Source organism: Typopeltis vanoorti, chromosome 22, assembly GCF_054136105.1.
Source record: "Typopeltis vanoorti isolate ZY-2024b chromosome 22, IOZ_Tvanoo_1.0, whole genome shotgun sequence".
Lineage (NCBI taxonomy): Eukaryota > Metazoa > Arthropoda > Arachnida > Uropygi > Thelyphonidae > Typopeltis > Typopeltis vanoorti.
This window is the reverse complement of record NC_143570.1, coordinates 84,824,564-84,848,602: the sequence shown is the minus strand read 5'-3', so window position 1 is coordinate 84,848,602 and position 24,039 is coordinate 84,824,564. Positions and strand designations below refer to the sequence as shown.

Genomic DNA, 24,039 nt, shown 5'->3' with positions numbered 1-24,039 from the left:
TCTTAGGCAGCATGTAGTAGAAAGAACACGAGGTTTAAGAGAAAGATTTGGTCATAGCATCAGAAGATCTGATTATAACTGAATTGGCATCTCTGCCTCTGGTTGTAGAGAGTGACCATGTAGCTTTGATTTGGAAGATGAACAGACATGCAGGAGTATCAAAGAGAAAGGAATGTATGTGGAATTATAAGGCAGGTGATTATAATAATCTTAGAAATCAGCTTGGGGAAGTTCCATGGATGAAGTAATTGGAAGGGCAAGATATCAGTGCTTGGGAACTGATGAAGGAATATTTATTAGCAGCAATCGCAAGTTGTATACTGTAAGTGAGAAAAGAACACAATCTGGTGTAAAGTGAATGACAAACAATATCAAATGGGAACTGCAGGTAAAAAAAAAAAGAGGTCACGAACAACTCGTTCCAGGAGAGTGACTAGTATGGTAAGGGTGGCAAAACTGCAACATGAGATTGGCCCTGAGATCCAAAGAAAATTCTAAGGAATTCTTTTGTTATGTGACCAATAGGATGAGGAAAAATTGTGGAAGAATGACAGTGTTGGATAAAAGGAATAGAGTGACTGATGCAAGGGACATAGTAGAGTTGTTCAATGAATGCTTTATTGGGGTATTTCATTCTGGAGAATAGGTTTTAATACTAGAGGAATGAGAGAAGGTTCAAGGTTTAGAAGTGCAAGAAGAATGTTTCAATATTGAGTACTTTGGATTTCAATAAAGCAATTGGACTGGATGGGATTGTGCCATGGGTTTTGAGAGAATGTGCTAGAGAAATGACAGCTTCATTTACCTGGCTTTTTAATGAGTCTGCCAGAGAAAAGGCTGCCAAGGAGTGGAAGGAGGGGTAAGATAGTGACATTAAGTAAGGGTGGTAATAGAATGGAAGTGTCAAACTATAGACCAGTTTGTATTTCATCAGTAGTTTTTAAGATGTTGGAGAAATTAATGATGGATCATTTACAAATCCATGCTGAGCATATTAGCATGGATTTGTTAAGGAAAGATCTCATTTTAGTAATCTGATTGCCTTTTATAATGAAGTGACAAGAGCAGTTGATGAGGGAAAGGCATATTCTGGCATTTTATTCTGCCAACTTATTAGGTTGCAGTATATGGGTTTGGATATCAGGTTAGTGAATTGGATGTCTGATAGGCATAAGAGTTGCCTATAAGAAAGGGGTATCAAGGAAGGTTACAAATGTAGTCCCAAATGGCTAAGTACTGGGACCTGTATTGTTCAATTTTTATATCAATGACATTGTCAATGCATTGCCGATGATGTGAAGATGAGAAGGGTTATTAGCAATAGTGTAGATGTCGTAGCCCTTCAAGAGGATTTGAATAAACTGGACAGATAGGGAAATGAATTGGATAAGTTTTAATTTCCCTAAACGTGAAGTCTTGAAGTTTATGATATATCAATGGGAGTATGCATACTCTGTTGAAGGAACTGTACTTGAGGAAGAGGGGGGGATGCAAGCAAGGGATCTTGGGGTGATGATTGACTCATCACCTGAAATTCAAGGAGCATATTGCAAAAGGTGGGGAAAGTAACCCAGAGGATTGCTGCAATACTGAGAAGGATGCTGACCAGCAGAGATAAAGGAGTTATCATTCCACTATATAAAGACCTGATCAGACCACACCTGGACTATTATGATCAAATATGGTCTCAAAGATTTGAAGGGGATAAAAATTAACCTTGGAAAGAGTGCAGAGGCAGATAACAAAGATGATATCAGGATTGTAATTGTTAAATGTTATGAGGATAGACTGAGAGAATGTGGACCACAAAGTTTGGTAGATTGAAGGTAAAATGATATGACTGAGACATTTAAAATGTTGAGAGGTAGTTATGGGGTTGACAATGGAAAGTTCCTTCATCTGATGAAACAGGGGGAAAATAGCGAGCATAATGGACCATTCCTGGAAGTTATGGAAGGAAGTCTTGAGCAAGAGGATGAGTAGTAGTTGAAACTGGAATGCAATGCTTGATATAATGGTGAGAGCAATGAGAGCACTATATCAAGTGGTGAGAGCACCAGATTTCTAATCATAATAATAATCATCATATCAAACGGCTTGGTAAAATCTAACAGTATTATTGTGTATCCATTCCCTTTATCTAATGTTATTAAACATGAGCAAATTGCTCAGGCATGCCTCTCTTTATTAAACTCCTGCTGTTCTACATATGGAAATGGATTGACATATAAGTTATTCTTTATTAAATTAAATTGAATCTTTATTGAATTAAAGATACCAAGAAGTTATATTCTTGATTTCATCCTTTATCCAAGTGTAAGCAAACAAAGTTTGCACGTGAAGTCCTTTCACGACTGGGATACTTGTATATAGAGGCTAATGACTTCACATCAACTGCTTTAGTATCCTGTAATGCAATGCACATTCCTTACATATGTATAATGTTATGCATTATAGGAGTGGCCACTACCCAGATATTTCAACATCTATTTCTAATCCAGAGTATTTTAGTAATAAGGTGTGACACCTTTTCACTACTTATATATGAAAATATGAGTTCTGCATTGCTTCAACCTTAGTATCACTTCTGGGTCTGGTTCCCAACTCAATAAAGGTCAAAACCAGTATGGATAGTAGCCCACCATAATGCATAGCATTATACATGTCTGATGATTCATGGTGGGGGTTCGGTGTGGTGGTTGAGACGGTTGTGGGTGTCCTCCCGTGATGAGTCTTCGGACTCCTTGGAGGTGTCACAAATAATAAATAATAATAATAAGGATATGTGCATTGCATTATATGATACTAAGACAATTGATATGAAATCATTAACCTCTATACACAAGTAGCCCAGTTAATATTCCATCTGTCTCTATTGCCAAATTCTTATCCAGGCTATGCAACAGCTCTAGAACCTCTTTCTCATGCCTGTATCTCTTCATCCAATGCTGTGCACTATAATGAATATATCAGGTTGACAGATCTTAGCAAAGTAAATACTCATTATCTGAACAATGGTATCTGCTTCTGACACGAGTATACTGCCTGCATTTAGTAAATTTATTCTTCCAGATTCATTTCTTATTTTACTTATAGCATAACAACAAATTTCATTTCTTTTCATACTCTAACTTTGCTGGCATGCTCTTTATATATTTTGTAACTCCTCATCTTTATTCTCATGATATTCCTTCCACATCACCTTTTTATAGATTTCTTGCTTAATAAGGTTGCACATCCATTTCACTCACACCCTATTTACTCTTTGAATTCTAAAGATGCATTCAGATATTGCATTATTTAATGCATCTTTTTCAAAGCTTCTTATGCACTGCTGATAGATCCCTCCCATTCAGTAACTGATCAGTTTTATAGTTTAGCATGTAACCTTTCCTAAGTGGATCATACACGTACTGTGCTACTTCTCAGGTCAGCATGGAATGATCACTGTCACCAAATGATGTCAAAACAGTTGCTTCCTTAACTGAGACTTTTTTATCTAACACTCTTGGGCCTTGAGCTGCTTCATTCACATGCTGCTTGAGAAAGTTGTCTCGCAGCAGCTCAGTAAATGTTCTTTCATTCTTATCATGAGTTTTCTCTGCCATCTAATTAATGTTCAGACAATTTAAGTCACCCACAATGATTACTTGTTTAGTGTCAATCAGGGTAATTTGAGGTTGCATTTCATCATCCCCAGCATGTAGCAACACCTTACCAAATATTTCATTCTATTAAATTCTGCACCAGTTAGTTTCAAACTCACTGTTACATAGACATTTATACTATTATTGCTTTCATGAGTTTCTACCTTAATGAAACTCAGATCATCTGATATCATTAGTAATATCCCCTTTATCTTTTCTGTATTTAAAAATACTATAACCTTTATTATTATTATTATTTTTATTATTATTAAACAAGACCTCATGGAGTCAAAGACTCATCTAGGAGGTCCTTTTATCTCACATACATCTCATCATACCGCGTCTTAAACACATTCAAACTCCTTGCAGACACCACACTCTCAGGCAAGGCATTCCAATCACTCACAACTCTGCACGAAAAAACCTGCCTCTCACTCCCCTACTCACACCCTCTTTATACAGTTTCCAGGGATGACCTCTGGTTCTCCCTTAATCTCCCACTATTCTCTGTAGAACTTCTCCACCATTGATCCTATAACAACCCCTTACAAACTTGTAGGTCTCTATCATATCTCCCCTCTTCCTTCTCTCCACTAGACTCTGCAAATTACATCTTTTCGATCTTTCCTCATACTCGGCATTCCAGAGGTCAGAAACTACCTTAGTCAGTCGCCTTTGGACCCTTTCCAACATCTCTTCATCCTTCTGAAAACCAGGTGACCAAATCTGGGCACAATAGTCCATGTGTGGCCTAATCAAAGCCTTATACAATGGAACAAGAATCACCCTACTTCTACATGTCAGTGTCCTCCGCATCATTCCCAGAAGTCTTTGTGTTATCTTCACAATTTTGGCGATGTGTCCCCTAAATTTTAGATCCTTATCCACTATCACCCCCAGATCTCTTATTTCCTCTACCCCCAACAATATATTCTCACCAAGCATAAATTCTGCATCCCATCTTGGTTTTCCAAATTTTAAAACCTTGCATTTTGCAACATTGAACTCGCATCCCCATTTCCGTGCCCAATCACTCAATTTATTCAAGTCTTCTTGTAAGGCCACAACATCTTCACTACTCTTTATGGTTCATCCCAACTTTGCATCATCTGCAAACAACTGAATATCTCTATCCAAATCTTTGCCAATATCATTAATATACAAGTTAAACAGTAATGGTCCTAAAACAGACCCACGAGGCACTCCACTAGCGACTTTCCTTTCCCTGGATATCGCACCGCCCCATACACAACTTGTTGATACCTATCAGATAGCCAGTCTCCAGTCCAATGCACTAATCTAATATCCAACCCCATCTGCTCTAGTTTGACTGTCAACTTATCATGAGGTGTTCTATCAAAAGCTTTTGCGAAATCCAAGTATATTACTGTGTATCCTTCTCCTCTGTCCAAGGAAGCAGTCACTTTATTGTAATAAGTAAGTAGATTACTAAAACACGACCTCCCTTTAGCAAATCCATGCTGTCCATCAAAGATTATACCATTGTTGTCAACCCAACTCTGGATCCTAGTTCTCACAAGCTTCTCCAACAACTTAACCACAACACCTGACACACAGATAGGCCTATAGTTTGATGCTTGAGTTCGATCACCTCCTTTATGAAGTGGCACAATCTTGCCCCCCTTCCACTCTTTAGGGACTTGACCAAGTGCAAGACTCGTATTAAAAAAATATGTCAAGGCAGGTGTCAACTCTCTGGCACATTCCTTCAGAATACGCGGTGATATATTATCAAGTCCCACAGCCTTATTTACATCTAGTTTACTCAACTCCCCCAAACACCTCTTGCTCACTTACAGTCAGTCTCTCCTCCCCATCATCAACTACTCTTAATCTCTCCATGAAGTCACATTCACAAGATTGAAAGATCTTTATGAACTGCTCATTAAGTATCTCCACCACACATTCTCCAACAGCTGTCTTTATACCATTTCCTCTAATCAATGTCATCCTGACATAATCATTCTTTCTTTTGCTGGCTACATATCGAAAGAACTCCCTAAAATTCTTTTTAGCTTCATTAGCTAACTGCTGTTCATACCTCTCTTTAGCTACTCTCACCAACCAAGTCACCCTCCTTGCCTGGTCTTTGTAGACCTCATGAAATTGGTTACTTCCACTTCTCTTATGCTGCCTCCGCAATGCCCTTTTTCTCTGTATTGCATGCTTAATCTCTTTATTCATCCATCTCACACCTACCTTATTTAACCTTCTCACCCATGGTATACATTTAGACATTGCATCTACTAAATATTTTTTGAAAATCCCCCAAGCTGCATTGATCTCTTTTCCAGCTAACTCCTCATTCCATGCTACACCTGCAAGCTGTCTCCTGAGCTCTTCATAATCACCCCCCTTGTAGTTCCACATATACCCTTTTTTCACAGGGGTCCTTGTACTGCTGGCAACCAGCCAAGTAATCACCTCAAGGTCACTTTTACCAATTGGTGGATGATTTGATACCTCATTGATAATTACATCCTCCGATGAGATGACCAAATCCAAGACCCTTAATCCTCTTGTGCCCTCTGTTACATACTGTCTGAGGTAGTTATCCCTCAAAAACTCAAGAAACTCATTTTCTTTACTTCCAGTTGCTTCTTCATTCCAGTCTATATTACCATAATTAAAATCACCCATAATGATCACCCTTTTCTTATTTGCTTGGCTTATTTTACTATACATTTCACTATCACCACCATCCACATTACCAGGTCTATAACAACATCCCACCAAGTATTTGATTCTATTCACCTCTATCTCACACCATACTGCCTCAAAACCACTGGCCCCATTTCCCTCTTGCATCTCTACCTTGTATGGACATAATTCTTTCTCTATCATCAATAGCACTTCCCCTCCCTTTTTACCCCTTCTATCCTCACGAAACACATCATACCTTTCCATCTCTATTCCTGTCAGGATGTCATCCTCATCTAACCATGTCTCACTTATTCCGACAATCTCTGGGTGCACAGATGCAATTTGTGCAACCATTTCATCCGCCTTGTTTCTTATACTTCTAGCAATGGTATACAAACACAACAACTCATTTCTGGATCTACAGCTAGTTCCACTGATACCACCCACTCAATGTGATCTCTCCATGCTCGACTGGGGCCATTTACCTTTCTGCTTATTCATTTTAAAACCCTTTTCAATACCAACTGTTTCCTTTTGATTCCAGGTCATCCCATTTCTTTCCTGCCTACACATGCTCTCACCTCCTCTTGGAGCATCCACCTTTCTCACGATGTGTACCCCTGTCCACCCTGAGCCTCCCCATTTCCCTGCTCCTCTTGCACACCCATTCTCTCATTTTCTATACTCATACCACTCACTTCCCCATTCATTTCCACTTCTTCAATCTCTCCTGTCTTACTCTCCTGCTCTTCCACAGCACTCCACTCTCGATCTGATTCATTCTCTCTATTCACTTCTCCACTTTCCAGCAGCAGTCTCTCCAAGCGACTCACACCATAACCACTCAAATGCAGTCCATCGCTCCCATACAGCTCACTTCGTCCCTCAAACTCATTCCACACATTAACAAACTGTACTCCCATCTCCTCACACATTTCAGCCAGAATATCATTCATAATCCTTGCTCTCTGCCTCATTTCACCACAATCATACCTAGGCAACACACTGACTACCCTTCGTGTCACACTATTCTCCTTTATCTTTCCAAGCAGTCTCCTGACATTCATTTTGACATACTCTTTGTTCTCTCTCAAATCATTTGTATCAATTAATACAATTAACTCTTTTGCTCGTTCCCGCCTCATATTCAATGCCTCAATCACTCTACTCATTTTACCGCCTGGAAAACATACCTTGTGCATTTTATCCTCTAGCACACCTTTAATAACGGAGTCACCATACAACGCCACTCACTCATCTTTTGTTAACTCTTTCATGCCATCATGATTTATTTTAATAGTTTTGACCTGAATTCTCTTAATTTCATTCCGCATCCATTTCATTTCTTGCTTCATCCAATCCAATTCACCTTCCGAACCTCGCGACACATTCTCTCTATCATTAAATCTTTCTAACTTTCTAACTCTCGAGCCCCCTCTTCTCACTTTCCCTCTCATTCATCCTTCTTTGTTTCCGTACTTTCGGTCCAACATACGTTTAACTTTCACTATCATTCTTCTCACTTTCACTCTCACATATCTTTCTTTGTTTCCGTACTTTCGGACTAACATGCGTCCAACTTTCGCTATCATTCTTCTCACTTTTACTGTCATTCATCTTTCTTTGGTTCAGTACTTTCGTTCCAACCTGCGTCCAACTTTCGCCATCATTCATTCTTTTTTCGCTATCATTCATTCTTTCGATTTTTTTTACTTGCGATTTCTGCATCACGCCATTTCTACTTTCATTCATTCTCTCAATTTCATTTCTTTCCGCCTCACTTTTGTCCCTTTTAACATCCGTTACGGTTGTCAAATCGCTCTTTTTCTTTTTTCCTGATTTTTTAACATTTTTTCGCCTGTCTTTCTCACCGTCCTTCTCTTTCAAACGTGCACTTGCGACACAATCGGTACTAGCACTTTCTGTCATCAACTTCATATTTGCATTCATCAATTCCTCGTTCAGGTCACATTTCGCACACACCCTTCTTCCATCCGCACTAAACATCCACAAATCATTTATGTAATCGAAGGAATACATATAACAGACTTAACGAAACGACTGAAATCCAAATTAAAATCATGGAATGACAATGCCACCGCCATTTTTTTTTTTTCTTCTCTGCAGGTTACTAGGTCTAATATTAACGACTTCGTATTTAGTTTAAGCAAGAAAAAAACCCCACACTAATAATATCAGTAGCGTACAATGTTTACAGTGGCTCTTACTTAAACAATTACGCATATATACTTAATTATTCCTAGTAAAACTTATCTGAAGCAGGAGCTCTTCAAAACACGTCCATAGCGCTTGACCCACTAGCGCCCTCTCTTTACCCTCAATTCCAGTTATTACAACTGATTCTGAGAGCTCAAGTTTCATGAACTTAGGCTACATCATATTCGTCAAAGCAACAAAGTCCATCCCTTTATTCCTGATGTTTTTAACATTTGCATATAGACATAAGTTATTTCCTGGCTCTTTCACATACATCTGCAGTCTCCCCCCCGCCGGCCAAAACTCATATACAAAGTTCAAGCCCAATGCATACTGATCTATTCTTTCAGATTCATATCCCTAATCATGCTCAATGATATATCATTATTGTGTTTGCACACCTCAATTGCACTTACACAATCATCATTCTTCCCATGACCTAGTTTCCATGCTTTTCTGTATTAGCCTTTTGTACCATCAAACTGATTTCACATCTGAAAGTCATACCCATTTCTTCTACACAGCTTTTGAGTCAAATCATTTCTATCTTAGCCATTCTTCCTAACTTAGTGCTGTCATAACTTGGTAACAATTATTTTCACTCTTGTTTTTCTTCTTTCTGACTTTTTATAGTAACATTTCATGATGTTTTTTTATCATTACTTAAATCATTTATTCCTACAAATATTATCATCTATTATTTCTCATTTTTATTTTTTGACTGGATTCATCACATCATTTGTTTTCGCTAATGGAAAGCTTGAAGTAGTGACTCCATCATCAAGCAAAAATTTAATAAACAAATCTTTTTCTTCTTCCTATGGCTCTACAGCTCAACCCATGCCTTGACTTCCTAGATTTGCTGACTCCCACCCTGTCAAAACCATAATTCCCCAGTTTGCAGATTGAAATATGATATTATCTTGACTAATGATATCTATTCATCTTTTTTTCAGTTTTTGTTTTGGTCTTTTAACAAGGATTTTACTATTTATAGTCTGCATAAGGATATCTTCCATACAAAAAAAAAATCTTGCCCACTGCAACTTTTTGCACTTGAAACTAGATATTGTAGGTTCTCTATAGAGTTAATATAGTTCATGGTTGTACCTCATCTTCCAAACATTTATCATTCACTAGACCAAATATTTTTCTAAGAATTTCCTTTCAAAAGCTGAAATGAAATTCTCTACCCTAGCTGTAAATATCCAGGTTTCACATTCATAGATATGAAAGCACATCCATACTTGAGAGAATGACTTTTTATGTCACTCACAAGCTTTTTGCAGTTGGCAATTTGAACAAATTGAATTGCCTCGTCTCTGATGAGTACTAACTAATTTGAAACAGCTGTCAGGCCAGTGAAACCTTTTATCGAAAGCATTAATAAAAGGACAGCTATATAGATGTCTGGGCAGTATGCTCATGTCTTCTAATCCATGACATGGGAGTTAAGACAAATTCCATGCCATGGATTGTATCGTAAGCTCTCTCTGGTCAATTTTCAGAAACTTAAAGTTTCTATTTTTTTTTCTTCAGCTAGTAAAAAGGATGGATCATTGCCAAAAATGAAGCTTTCTGCAATTTTTTTTTTTTTTTTTAAATTAGTAAATTTCCCAGTTTAATGAATAGGCAGAAAAGTAGTAATATCATGAACAGTTTAATGTTCCTGTAAGATAGCTGATTTTTTTTATTTTGTTTGCTGAATGTTTTCTTAGATCAATTAGAGTATTTTTGTTATTATTATTATTATTATTATTCAGGCCTCCAAGGAGTCAAAAGACTCATCGAGGGAGGTCCCTCCTAAGCAAAGTCTGTCAAGACTCATCGAGGGGAGGTCCCGCCCTGAGAAACACAAAGTCCATCATACCACTCTTTAAACTCACTGACCGTTCTCGCTCCCACCACTCCATCAGGCAATGCATTCCACAGCTCAACCACCCTCCACACAAAGAAACCACTCCTCACCCTCTTGCTCACAGTTTCCTTTCGTAACTTCCAGGGATGGCCTCTTGTCATCACTCCTTCCCACTGTTCAACCAAGCGAAAGAACACCCCAGTGTCAACCCTGTAACCACCTCTCAACAGTTTAAAAGTCTCAATCATATCACCTCTCCTTCTATCCACCAAACTCTGCAGTCCACATTCCCTCAGCCGATCCTCATAACCAAAATTGTACAGTCCTGAAACCATCTTTGTCATCTGTCTTTGTACTCTTTCCACAGTTAATTTATCCCCTTCAAATCTAAGAAAATTGCAGTATACGCCTTTCCCTCATCTAATGTTCTTGTAACTTTATTATAAAAGGCTAGCATATTGCTAAAACAAGAGCACCCTTTCACAAATCTATGTTGACTCTCACAGATAACATTACCCTCATCTGTCCAATGTTGTATACGGTCCCTCAGTACTTTCTCCAAGAACTTAACTACTGATGACACACAAACTGGCCTATAATTAGACACTTCCAGTCTGTTACCACCATTATGCAATGCCACTATCTTACCTTCCTTCCATTCCCTGGGTACCTTTCCCACAGCCAGACTTTCATTGAAAAGCCAGGTTAAAGGCACTGTTAGTTCCCTAGCACATTCTCTCAAAACTCGTTGCAAAATATCATCCAGTCCCAAAGCTTTACTGACATCCAGAGTACTCAGTATCTGAAACACACTCTCCTCCTGTACCTCTAAACCTGCCCTATCCCTCTGGCATTAAAATCGACTTCTCTAGGATGAAATACTCCAATAAAGTGTTCATTGAACAATTCCACTATGTCCTCTGCATCAGTCACTCGATTCGATTTTTGTCCCACAATATCATTCTTCCACAGTCATTTCTCCTCCTACTGGCCACATAGCTAAAAAATTCCCTAGGATTTTCTTTGGATCTTAGGGCCAATCTCCTCTCATATTCCAGTTTCTCTTTCCTTACCACACTAGTCACTCTTCTGGCCTGTGTCTTATATTCTTCATGTATCTTCTCTTCACCTGTCTCCTTATATCTCTTCCATAGCCTCTTTTTCACATGTAATTCCTGTTTAATATTGTTTGTCATCCAAATGCTATGTTGCTAGTGAAAAAAAGAAAGAATGGATGTGAAAGAATAACTCTCGTCATGGATGATAAGAGTGTTAAGCTGAACTGGCTGTATAATTTGAGTCTCAGCAGTAGATAAGATTCCACAGAAGTGATAAAAGGATAAACATTATGTGCAATAGTGTGTACCTACCACAATGAGTCTCTGACTCCAGGGAGGTCAGATGTTAATAATAATAATTCCTTTACTTAAGAGTGATGCAAAAATTGATGGCTAACTATAGACCAATAAGTATCTCTTGAGTGAAGATTTAATATCAAACCACCTTTAACTCCTTCAATTCTAACTCCTGACATATAATAATTAAAATGAAGGAAGATGTAGGTGTATAAAAAGAAGATAGACTATAACTGTTGCAAAGTATAATTTAAAATGTAAAAAATTAAGCGCTATAAAACTAACCTCCATTACAAACTGACCAGCATAAGTGCCTGTCATTGTTGAACTCTGACCTGCAGCATAAAGTCCTATAGCCCATATATAGAGAGGAGCCCATCCAAATCTACAGCCAAGAAAAATACCCTATAAATAAACAGTAACTATTTATAAAAAACGCATATAGAATAACTTAAAAATCCAAATGATTTTTGCAACTTATAATCACACACACAATAAATTTTTATAAAATAAAACTTGGATGCAGATTCTCAAGACACCAGCAAATTTTAAATAATATTATCCAAAGACCTCCATGGCATCAAAAACACTCATGGAAGATCATCACTATCAAACATAATACTCAGACTATACTTTTATCCTCTTCAGTGTTTATGCATTTATTACATGTGTTAAAACATGTATATGATAAATGAATAGATTAAAATATGAGAGAGTTTAGCTAGTGCAAGGAGAATAAGAGTAGGTGTGAGAAAAGGATGTGAGAGAACAAGGGTAAAAAGATGAGAGGAAAGAGCAACAGTGAGAGACAGAGTAAGGAAAGAATGGAAGCAGAAAGTATCAGGAATGCTAGCGAGAGAAGAATACGTGAAGAAGTGAGGAGTGTCATGTGGGGAGATTTGATGATTTGGGTTGTGCAGAGTAGAGTGCTTGATGGGAGAAACAACAGTGTGTGACAATGACGATGTGAGGTGAATACATAAAAGATGTTAGTGAAGGTTGATAAAAATGACCTCAAAAAGGTAATAAATTGTGTATCAAGGGATTTGAAATTTATGTTAAGGATTGTACAGCAGAAATGTGAGAGAAATTTAGTAAATGTCTTGTCCCAGTACGATTATGCAGAGTGGAAGAGATGAGTAGTGATAATTAACGCGGTAGTAGTAACAAAAATGTGTAGAAAGAGGTCTGAAATACATTAATGTTTGGATTTGAGGATTTGGATAGACCATTGTTTCATGGGCAAGTAAGTGTGTTAGGGCATGGAAAACTAGAATTGTAAGGAAGGAATGTAACAGTAATGGTGTCATGTGAGGACATGGCTCAATAAATAAGAGCATGTATACTATATTGTAAAGCCAAGTGAAGTCTGCAAAGAGTAATAATTGATATGTGAATACTGACAATGTACTGGTTTTTCTGTACACAAATGCCACAGCATTAGGACTAAAGGGACTACATTTGTGGCACTGATCGATTCAATCTCTCAGAAGAGTTACTTAAATATAAAGAGCTAATAAGCTTCATTTCGGCGATATAAACATTATTTAAATTAAGGGGATATTAAATCCCACATTGTTTTAAAACCAAATAAGAAACTCAAAGATTGGAATCAGAGTTTCTTGCCAAATATAGTAAACTATAAAGTATCGGTGACCACTAGCGTGAGCTAATGCAAGTGACCCTAGAACGTAGTACAATACCGGACAACTCGCAGCAAAAGTGGTGAAGTTCTGATCGCTATTCTTAGGTATTTCCCATAATGTAAAAACACATTTCCTAGGAAATGTATGCTGTTATTACATTATGGTGGAAGATCACCACCCAGACCGGTTTCAGCCTTTTTTGAGGCTTCATCAGTGAGTAGCTAGACCAATTAATACCAAAGTGTATAGTGAAAAGAACTTATATACTCTGCTATATGAGTTTCCAAACAGGTGCAACCATTAAGTTACTTAAATATAAAGAGCTAATAACCTTCATTTTGACAATATAAACATTATTTAAATTAAGGGGATATTAAATCCCACATTGTTTTAAAACCGAACAAGAAACTCAAAGATTGGAATCAGAGAGTTTCTTGCCGAATATAGTGAAACTGGTCTGGGTAGTGACCTTCCACCATAATGTAATAACAGCATACATTTCCTAGGAAATGTGTTTTTACATTATGGGAAATACCTAAAAATAGCAATCAGAACTTCACCACCTTTGCTACGAGTTGTCTGGTATTGTACTACGGTCACTTGCATTAGCTCACGCTAGTGGTCACCGATACTTTATAGTTTACTATATTCGGCAAGAAACTCTCTGATTCCAATCTTTGAGTTTCTTATTCGGTTTTAAAACAATGTGGGATTTAATATCCCCTTAATTTAAATAATGTTTATATCGCCGAAATGAAGTTTATTAGCTCTTTATATTTAAGTAACTTAATGGTTGCACCTGTTTGGAAACTCGTATAGCAGAGTATATAAGTTCTTTTCGCTATACACTTTGGTATTAATTGGTCTAGCTACTCACTGATGAAGCCTCAAAAATGGCTGAAACCGGTCTGGGTGGTCACCTTCCACCATAATGTAATAACAGCATACATTTCCTAGGAAATGTGTTTTTACATTATGGGAAATACCTAAGAATAGCGATCACAACTTCACCACCTTTGCTACGAGTTGTCCGGTATTGTACCACGTACTAGGGTCACTTGCATTAGCTCACGCTAGTGGTCACCGATACTTTATAGTTTACTATATTCAGCAAGAAACTCTGATTCCAATCTTTGAGTTTCTTATTTGGTTTTAAAACAATGTGGGATTTAATATCCCCTTAATTTAAATAATCTCAGAAGAGTGTTGGTATCAGTAAAACCTGGTTGACTGAGGATTCCTTGACAAGGGATAGAAATTGAAGGATATATATATGGCACATTCTGGCAGGATAGGGAAGATAAATATGAAAGTGGAGTGTTACTCATGACAAGAGATGAACTATACCCTCTCAGTGTAGAGAATGAGATGGAAAATGGCAATAATGGATTAAGAGTATATGATGTGAGATAGAAGTAAATAGGACAAGATATTTAGTGGGATGCTTATATTTCATTATAAGCATCCCACTAAATCATTATAGAAAACATCAACAATGGCAAGTATAAATTGGAAAGACAGAAATTGTAAGAAATTGGAAAGACAGCATTCATTACTAAAGAAACTGAATTTTTGAATTGCTTCGTCACAGCAGCATGTAGTGAAAGGAACATGAGGATCAAGGATTTTGGATTTGGTCATAGCATCAAAGGTTATGATTGTGACTGAGATGTCATACTTGCCTCCAATTGGAAAAAGAGTTCTAATTTTGAGGATGAATAAGCATATAGAAGTATCATGGTGGATGGAATTGATGGAAAATTATAAGGCAGGCAACTATAACAGACTTTGAAAACGATGGATGAAAGAATTTGAAGAAAGAGGTCAGTAGGTACATAGTAGATTATTAAGAAGAAACTGTTGACAGCTATTTGGAGTAAAATGAATAACTAGGAAAATCAAACAGGAATTGCTTATGAAAGGAATATAAAGTAGTTGGGAACAGTTGTATAAGGAATCTAAAAACTCAGGCCAGAAAGTGACTAGCACAGTTAGCAGAAAAAATGAGAATACAAGAAGACACAAGTGCTGAAATAAGTGGAATAAGATGAGTCCTTCATAAAAGTCATTTCCTCATAGAATGTCTTTATAAAGAAATGTGTAAAACTTTACTTCATTATCCTAACTTAATGGTTTTGAAAGCATATGGTGTGAGGTAGAAGTCGCCAAGACTGGATATTTAGTGGGGTGTTGCTATAAACCAGGGAGCACAGAGGGTGGGGAGCATGAGATATTTAGGCAGTTGAGCTTGGCAAGTGCAAGAATGATCGTTATGGGAGATTTTAACTCCAGCAGTATAAGCTGGGAAGAGGAAAATGCATGTAGTAATAAGGGGATGGAATTTCTAGAATTCTTCAGAGAAAAATGTCTTAGGCAACATGTAATAGAGGGAACAAGAGGTTCAAGAGTTTTGGATTTGGTCATAGCATCAGAAGAGCTGATAATAAGTGAGATGACATCTCTCCCAACAGTTGGAGAGAGTGACCAAGTGGTTTTGACTTGGAAGATGAATAGATATGTAGATGTATCAAAGAAAAGGGAACATATGTGGAATTATAAAGCCGGTGATTATAATAGTCTTAGGTATCAACTAGGGGCAATTCCATGGAGGGCAGAACTGGAAGGCCAGGATATCATTAGTGCTTGGAAAACTGTGAAAGGACATTTATTAGCAGCAATAGTAAGTTGTATTCCATGAGTGAAGAAGCAGACACAATTTGGTGTAAAGTGGATGACAAACAATATCAAATAGGAACTGTAGTTGAAAAAGAGATTATGGAAGAGATATAAGGAGAGATGGAGGGTAGATACACGAAGAATATAAGATGCAGGCCAGGAGAATGACCAGTATAGTGAGTAAGAAAAAACTGGAATATGAGAAGAAATTGGCATTAAGATCCAATGAAAATCCTAGGGAATTTTTTTAGCTATGTAGGCAGTAAGAGGAAAAATGATTGTGGAAGAATGACATTGCAGGATAAAAATGGGAATAAAGTGACTAATGCAGAGGACATAGTGAAGTTGTTCAATGAGCACTTTATTGGAGTATTTCATCCTGGAGAAGGTTTTAATACTAGTAGGCTAGGGAAGGTTCAGGGTTTAGAGGTACAAGAGGAGAGTGTGTTCCAAATACTGAGTACTCTGGATACCAGTAAAGCTGTGGCACTGGATAGTATTTCGCCACGGGCTTTGAGAGAATGTGCTAAAGAACTGACAGCTTCGTTGACCTGGCTCTTCAATAAAAGTCTAGCTGTGGGAAAAGTACCCAAGGAATGGAAGGAAGGCAAGATAGTGCCGCTGCACAAGGGTGATAGCAGACTGGAGGTGTCTAATTATAGGCCAGTTTGTGTGTCATCACTAGTTGTTAAGATCTTGGAGAAATAAATGAGGGACTATATACAGCATTGGGCAGATGAGAGTAATGTTATTTGTGAGAATCAACATGGATTTGTTAAGGGGCACTCTTGCTTTAGTAATATGATTGCCTTTTATAATAAAGTGACAAGAGCAGTTGATGAGGGAAAGGCATATACTGACATTTTTTCAGATTTTGCAAAAGCCGTTTGACAGGGTGCCACATGATAAACTGATATTTAAGTTGCAGTACATGGGTTTAAATCAGTCAGTCAAATGAATTCAGATAGGTATCAGAGAGTTGTGTATGGTGGAGCAATATCAAGGAGGCAGAAGATTGCAAGTAGTGTTCCACAGGGCTCAGTACTGGGACCTGTATTGTTCAACCTTTATATCAAACGACATTGTCAATCGATTGCAAAGGGATATTCAGTTGTTTGCAGATGATGTGAAGCTGGGAAGGGATATCAATAACAGTGCAGATGTAACAGCCCTGCAAGAGGATTTGAATAAACTAGACAGAGGGGCAAATGAATGGGGGCTGGTTTAATGCAGCAAAATGTAAAGTCTTGAAGTTTGGGAACCATGGATGGGATAATGCATACTCAATTGGAGGAGCTATGCTGGAGGAAGTGGGGAAGACAAGAGATCTGGAGGGTGAAGATTGATAGAAAACTGAAATTCAGGGAGCACATTGCAAAGGTGGTGAAGGTAACACAGAGGATTGCTGCATACTGAGAATGATGCTGACCTGCAAAAATAAGAGAGTTATGATTCCATTGTATAAGACCCTAATCAGTCCACACTTAGACTATTGTTCTCAGGTTTGGTCCCCAGGATTTGAAGGAGATAAATTAACTGTGGAAAGGGTACAGGTACACAGGCGAATAACAAAGATGGTTTCAGGACTGTACAATGTCGGTTACGAGGATCGACTGAGGGAATGTGGACTCCAGAGTTTGGTGGATAGAAGGAGAGGTGATACGATCAAGACTTTAAACTGTTGAGAAGCAGTTACTGGGTAGACATTGGGGAGTTCTTTCGCTTGGTCAAACAGTGGGAAGGAGTGATGACAAGGGGCCATCCCTGAAAGTTATGAAAGGAGGCTGTGAGCAAGAGGGTGAGGAGTGGTTTCTTTGCATGGAGGGTGGTTGAACCATGGAATGCATTGCCTGAGAGAGTGGTTAGAACAGGAACAGTCAATGGGTTCAAGGAGTGGTATGATAAACTTTGCATTTCCTAAAAACGACCTCCCACGATGAGTCTTTTGACTCCATGGAGGCCTGGATAATAATAATACAACAAATGTGATGGTCTATATCAGGCATGGTACCCTTGGCATGCGTGTCAAACAGGGCATGCCAATGACATTTTTCTGGAACACAACCCAGGGCTCATCTTAAAAACTAATTAAATACATATTCAGTGTCTTCGCTGAGTTGTATATTTTAACTTAATAGGATACAATTGTATTAAATAGAGCGATACCAAATAAAAACTGAATAAATAAACAAACGCTATCAACTCTTTTAGTAATAATAAGTAATAAGAAAATGAAACAATCATCCTATTTCCAAGCCATCTATCTCCGCAATATACCGATGTACAAGTTTTGTCCTGTTCAGTTGTTGCATTGTTCACCAGGCAGTCAGACGTGGCCTGACTCTTTTACCATCAATTCATATATTTTTTTCATGTTTCGTAAAGAATTAATTGGTTTTCTGAAGTGTGTATATATGTGGATTTGGATTTAATTAAATCATAAGTCATTTAAAATATGGACTGGAAGTATTTATGGTCAATTAATATGTTTAATTTATTAGATATAAATGCACATTTTCTTTACATTGCCATAAACATAAGTTATTGTTAAAGCTAAGTGAAATCTATTATCAATATTCAGGATTGTGAAGTGTTATCTACACATGATTAGATGTAATGTGTACCCTCTCTTCATTTGCATGTGTGTGTGTGTATGTAGGTAGGCTTGTAAAATAAAAATTGTACTAATTTTTGGTTTACTTAAACTTAGTAGGTGCATGCAGAGAGTGATTATGATGAAATTTTCTGAATCCAGATTATAATTTTTGTTAGTGTCCACATTTTTACACCCCATGATCTGATTTTCATTAAAATTGGAAGCTGTATTAAGAAAGCAATTATTTTTTCTATGTACCTTGTGGTTGTACAACTTTGGTCATTCAGTTGTAATTTACTTTTTTACTTTTGCCCTTCACTTTATTCCCTTCTTAACTTCCTTTCTTTCTTCCTCCTTTTTTCTATTCATATTTATGCTTATATATAAATATACTCTTATCATATATTATTATTTGCTTCCTGCCCTTTACAGATTGTTCAGAATGTCACAACCACCAGCAAAGAAACACAGAGACATTGAAATGAAGAGGATATTAGAAATTTAAAAGAATATTGGACTGAAAATTTTGGTGATTAAGAAAGATAATAAAGCATTACCCTACAAAGTCCTACAAACAACTGATTTGGAATCAGTTGTTTGTGGGACTTCTGATAAAAGTGAGCAAGAACAAAGAGAATTAATTTCTTGTGATCTGAGCAAGACAAAAAAAAACATTCAATACTTTGATGAAATTTATTTCAGGTAGGCCTAGTTTCAACTTAGTTGCTCCTAGGTTTGAGGTTTCAAAAGTTATTATTATTCAGGACTCCATGGAGTCAAGAGACTCAATCATGGGAGGAAACAAAGTCTATCATACCACTCCTTGACCATTCCTGCTCTTGCCACTCTATCAGGCAATGCATTCCAAGGTTCAACCACCTTCTATGCAAAGAAACCACTCATCACCCTCTTGCTCACAGCTGCCTTTCGCAACCTCCAGGGATGGCCCCTTGTCATTGCTCCATCCCGCTGTTCCATCAAGCAAAAGAACTCCCCAGTGTCCACCCTGTAACTGCCTCTCAACAGTTTAAAAGTCTCGATCACCTCTCTTTCTTCTATTCACCAAACTCTGCAGTCCACATCCCTTCAGCCAATCCTCATAACTAAGTTTGTACAGTCCTGAAACCATCTTTGTTATCTGCCTCTGTACCCTTTCCACAGTTAATTTATCCCCTTCAAATACTGGGGGCCAAATTTCAGAACAATAGTCTAAGTGTGGACTGATCAGGGTCTTATAAAGTGGAATAGTAACTCTTATCTCTCCATCCTTCTCATTATTGCATCAATCCTCTGGGTCACCTTCACCACCTTTGCAATATATTCCCTGAATTTTTCAGTTTTCTAACAATCATCACCCCAGGATCTCTTGTCTCCCCTACTTCCTCCAGTACAGCTTTTCGATGGGAGTATGCAGCCTCCTATCTATATATCCCAAACTTCAAGACCTTACATTTTGCAGCATTAATTCGACACCCCCATTCATTTGCCCATCTGTCTAGTTTATTCAAATCCTCTAGCAGGGCTGCCACATCTGCACTATTACTGAGAACCCTTCCCAGCTTCACATCATCTGCAAACAACTGAATATCCCCTTGCAATCCATTGACAATGTCATTTATATAAAGGTTGACTGTGGAATCCCAATTGTAAAGTTCTGCTTCCTTGATATTGTCCCACCATACACACTTCTCTAATACCTATCAGACCACCAATCCTGAATCCAGTTGGCTAACCCATGTGCTGCAACTTAAATATCAGCTTATCATGAGGCACCCTGTCAAATGTACCCTGTCTTTGCAAAATCCAAAAAAATGGCAGTATATGCCTTTCCCTGATCAACTGCTGTTGTTACTTTATTATAAAAAAAAAATCATATTACTAAAGCAAGAGTGCCCCCTAACAAATCCATGTTGATTCTCACAGATAACATTATCCTCATCTGCCCAATGCTGTATATAGTTCCTCACTAATTTCTCCAAGACCTTAACAACTAGTGATGACACACAAACATGCTGATAATTAGACACTACCAGTTCCGCTACCACCCTTATGCAATGGCACTATCTTATCTTCCTTCCTTCCATTCCTTGGGTACCTTTCCAACAGCCAGACTTTCATTGAAAAGCCTGGTCAACGGAGCTGTCAGTTCTTTATCACATTCTCTCAAAACCTGTTGTGAAATACCATCCAGTCCCACAGCTTTACTGACGTCCAGAGTACTCAGTTTTCTCTTATCAATCAACTTCTCAATTCACACACCTTAATCTATCCTCATAGGGAATATTCCACAGGCCCACTAACCATCTTGGTCACCCACCTCTGAATCCTCTCCACTACTTCCTCATCCCCAAGAAACTCCGATGACCAGACTTGAGCCCAGTAATCCAGATGTGGGCATATCAAGGCCTTATAAAGAGGAATTACAACTTTCTTACCTGTACTTGTTAATGCGTTCTTCACTAGCCAAGTAATCTTATGGACTACCTTAGCAATATATCCTCTAAACTTTAATTCTCTGTCTACCACCACCCTTAAATCTCTAGCTTCATCTATTTATTATTATTTGTGACACCTCCAAGGAGTCTGAAGACTCATCGTAGATTTCCTGGATTTTATTGCCCAACATGGAAAACCACTCAGTGGTGGGGAGTGTATTAAAGAAGAATGGCTAGAATGTGCTCCTTTCCTTTTTTGACAATCTTTCAGGAAATGTAAACATTTTTCAGTGCATTAAAGATTTGTCTATGAGTAGAAAAACAGTTAAGGATACTTAAGTTGGAAAGGAATATAGAAGAACAATTAGCAAAGAATTTGGCTTTGTGTAAGTTCTTTTCCATTGTGTTGATGAGAGAACAGACATTACATTATCAGCCACACTAGCAATATTTGCTCGATTTCGTAGAGATGATGAAATATGCGAAGAGATTATTAACCTTGTAACCCTATCTGAGTGTACCTCTAATGTTGAAATATGTAAAGAGGTTATGAATGAATTATCTATTCGGCAAACTGATATTTCAAAAGTGGTATCCGTAACAACAGATGTTAGACCCAGCATGATTAGTAAGGAAGCAGGATTTATAAATCTGTTTGCAAAACACGTTGGCCATACTGATAGGTTTTTATTGCATCATACATGGGGAGACATTATGTGCAAAAGGTGGCCTAAAGGAATTTCAAGAAGTGATGCAAATAGTAACCAAGGTTGTTAATTACATGTCTGCATGTGCTTTGAATAAAAGACAAATTTCAGAATCCACTGAATGAGGTGGATTCGGTGTACAAAGGACTAATAATGTACGACAAATTTCGTTAGCTTAGTAGAGGTTTTGTTCTGAAATGATTTGTTGAATGCCTGGATGAGAATAAATCTTTTTTTTGACTAATCAATAAATGTCTTATAAAGAAATGTGCACATTGTGTGGGTTGGTAAACTGATGTTTTATGCAGATTTTTGAACATTTAAATCACTTGAACCTTAAACTACAGGGCTCTTGTAAGACTCTTGATGTTATGTGATGACATAAAGGCATTTGAAATGAAACCAGGGGTTTTTAAGAGGGATGCAGACAATAATAGATTTAGATATTTTCCAAACCTAAAGAAATACATCATGATCTCCAAAAGGATGATAGAAGAGACTGCCAATGTCTTCAAAAGCTATTTTTAAATGTCATTATGTCAACTGTTGAACAGTTCTCTCTCTAAGATTTGAGAATTAAAAGAAAATTCATTATTTTCTTCTAATTAGTGCAGAATTAGAGATTTAGCTAATTAGAGAATTAGTACAAAATTCATTAGATTTCCAGACACTATAAAACTGGATGAATTAAACTTGCAGATGTTTTTGTGAATAAATATGGATGATTTTGAAATGTGGTTGATTGATTTTCAAAGTAGCTCAATTTGGAGGCAGAAATTTATTGACCTCAGAGTTGACTTGGAAAATATTGAAAAGGAGCGATTAGAGATGGGAGGAACAGCGAGAAGTGCAGAAAATGAGGTACTAAGGACTTGGAATAGTATTCCAGAAACCCTTGCAACAGTATTACTATCCATTTTTGCATTTACATATTCTTGTGAATCATTGTTCTCAGTGATGAAATTCAACAAACTGATATTTCAAAAGTGGTATCCATCACAACAGATGGTACACCCAGCATGATCGGTAAGGAAGCAGGATTTGCAAATCTGTTTGCAAAACATGTTGGCCTTGTTAAGTCTCGTAACAGGAGTAGCCTTACAAATGAAAGTAGTAGTGCATGCATATCTCTAAAGGTTACAAAATATAAACCCGATATAAATTATCTGTCATCAGTGATGCAGCAGCAGAAGTCTCATTGATGGTAAATAAATAAAATGCCCACTATTGATAAATAGTAAAGATTAACTTCTGTTTAATATATTATATAGGTAAAATAACATTTTATTTTATCTATAATTTTTATGTCTTACTTAAGGGATTAAGAATTAATAAAAGAATATCTTTAATTTAATTTTATTTTTATTGTACTTTAGTTAGGTAAATCGATTATAAGACTGTACACTGTAATATATTTGAAAAACTTGAAAATGTATGTCTGATTGATCTTTATAAAAAAAATTTTTTTTAAATTCAGAATTATTGTTTACTCTCTTGCTGATGTTAAAAATTGCATCTTTAAATTGAGTGGCTGTATATGGCTATAATTACACTAAAAGGCAAATAAAAAATATCCATACTATCAACAGGGTAGAAGGATTTCAATATTCTTTGATTTCATTGCCCTAGTGTGAGTTTTGATTATTGAAAAGGTTCTCACAATACTTAAAAGACACCAAATAATAACATGTACCCCAAAATTTCGGTTGGCAAGTGAGAAAATTTTGCATCAAAGATTTGATGATTTTGACACACACTTAAAAAGGTTGCCCACCCCCTGGTTGATGTCTTTCTCCTTTGTGGAAGTTAGTACTTGTTAAATCTACTAATCTTCTCTAACTTTTTAATATATATGTCATAATATATGCACTATTATATATATAATATATGTAATAACATAACACGCACACACTTTTTTTTTAAGGAAATTGACTGTTTTAGTCATCTTACATTAGTGCTACGGTAATGCTTTTTAAAATTGTCTGTTATTGTTCAATTTCCTTTCTGTAATCCTGTACTGAAGATGCCTGACACTTAGGTAAAAATTATTTTACAATAAATATGTTGTTTATGTGAGTTTCCCTCTGTTTTCATATTTATTATCATTATGCCAACTCACATTCCATTACTGAAATGGATCATATTGACTGCTTAACAGAAATGAATCGCATCACAAAAATCATAGAAAATAAATTAAATGAACACTTATGCAATGTCTGTCTATCATAGAGCACCCAC

General features: G+C 37.1%; 1 protein-coding gene across 1 annotated transcript in view; it reads right to left on the bottom strand.

Annotated features, from left to right (window-relative positions):
- LOC150094535 (natural resistance-associated macrophage protein 2-like) overlaps positions 1–24,039 on the bottom strand; it is a 169,756-nt gene that overhangs the window by 78,159 nt on the left and 67,558 nt on the right. The window contains exon 11 of the mRNA XM_090412089.1: positions 12,027–12,146. Coding sequence (XP_090268215.1) covers positions 12,027–12,146 — 120 coding nt within the window. The remainder of the gene's footprint in view (positions 1–12,026; positions 12,147–24,039) is intronic.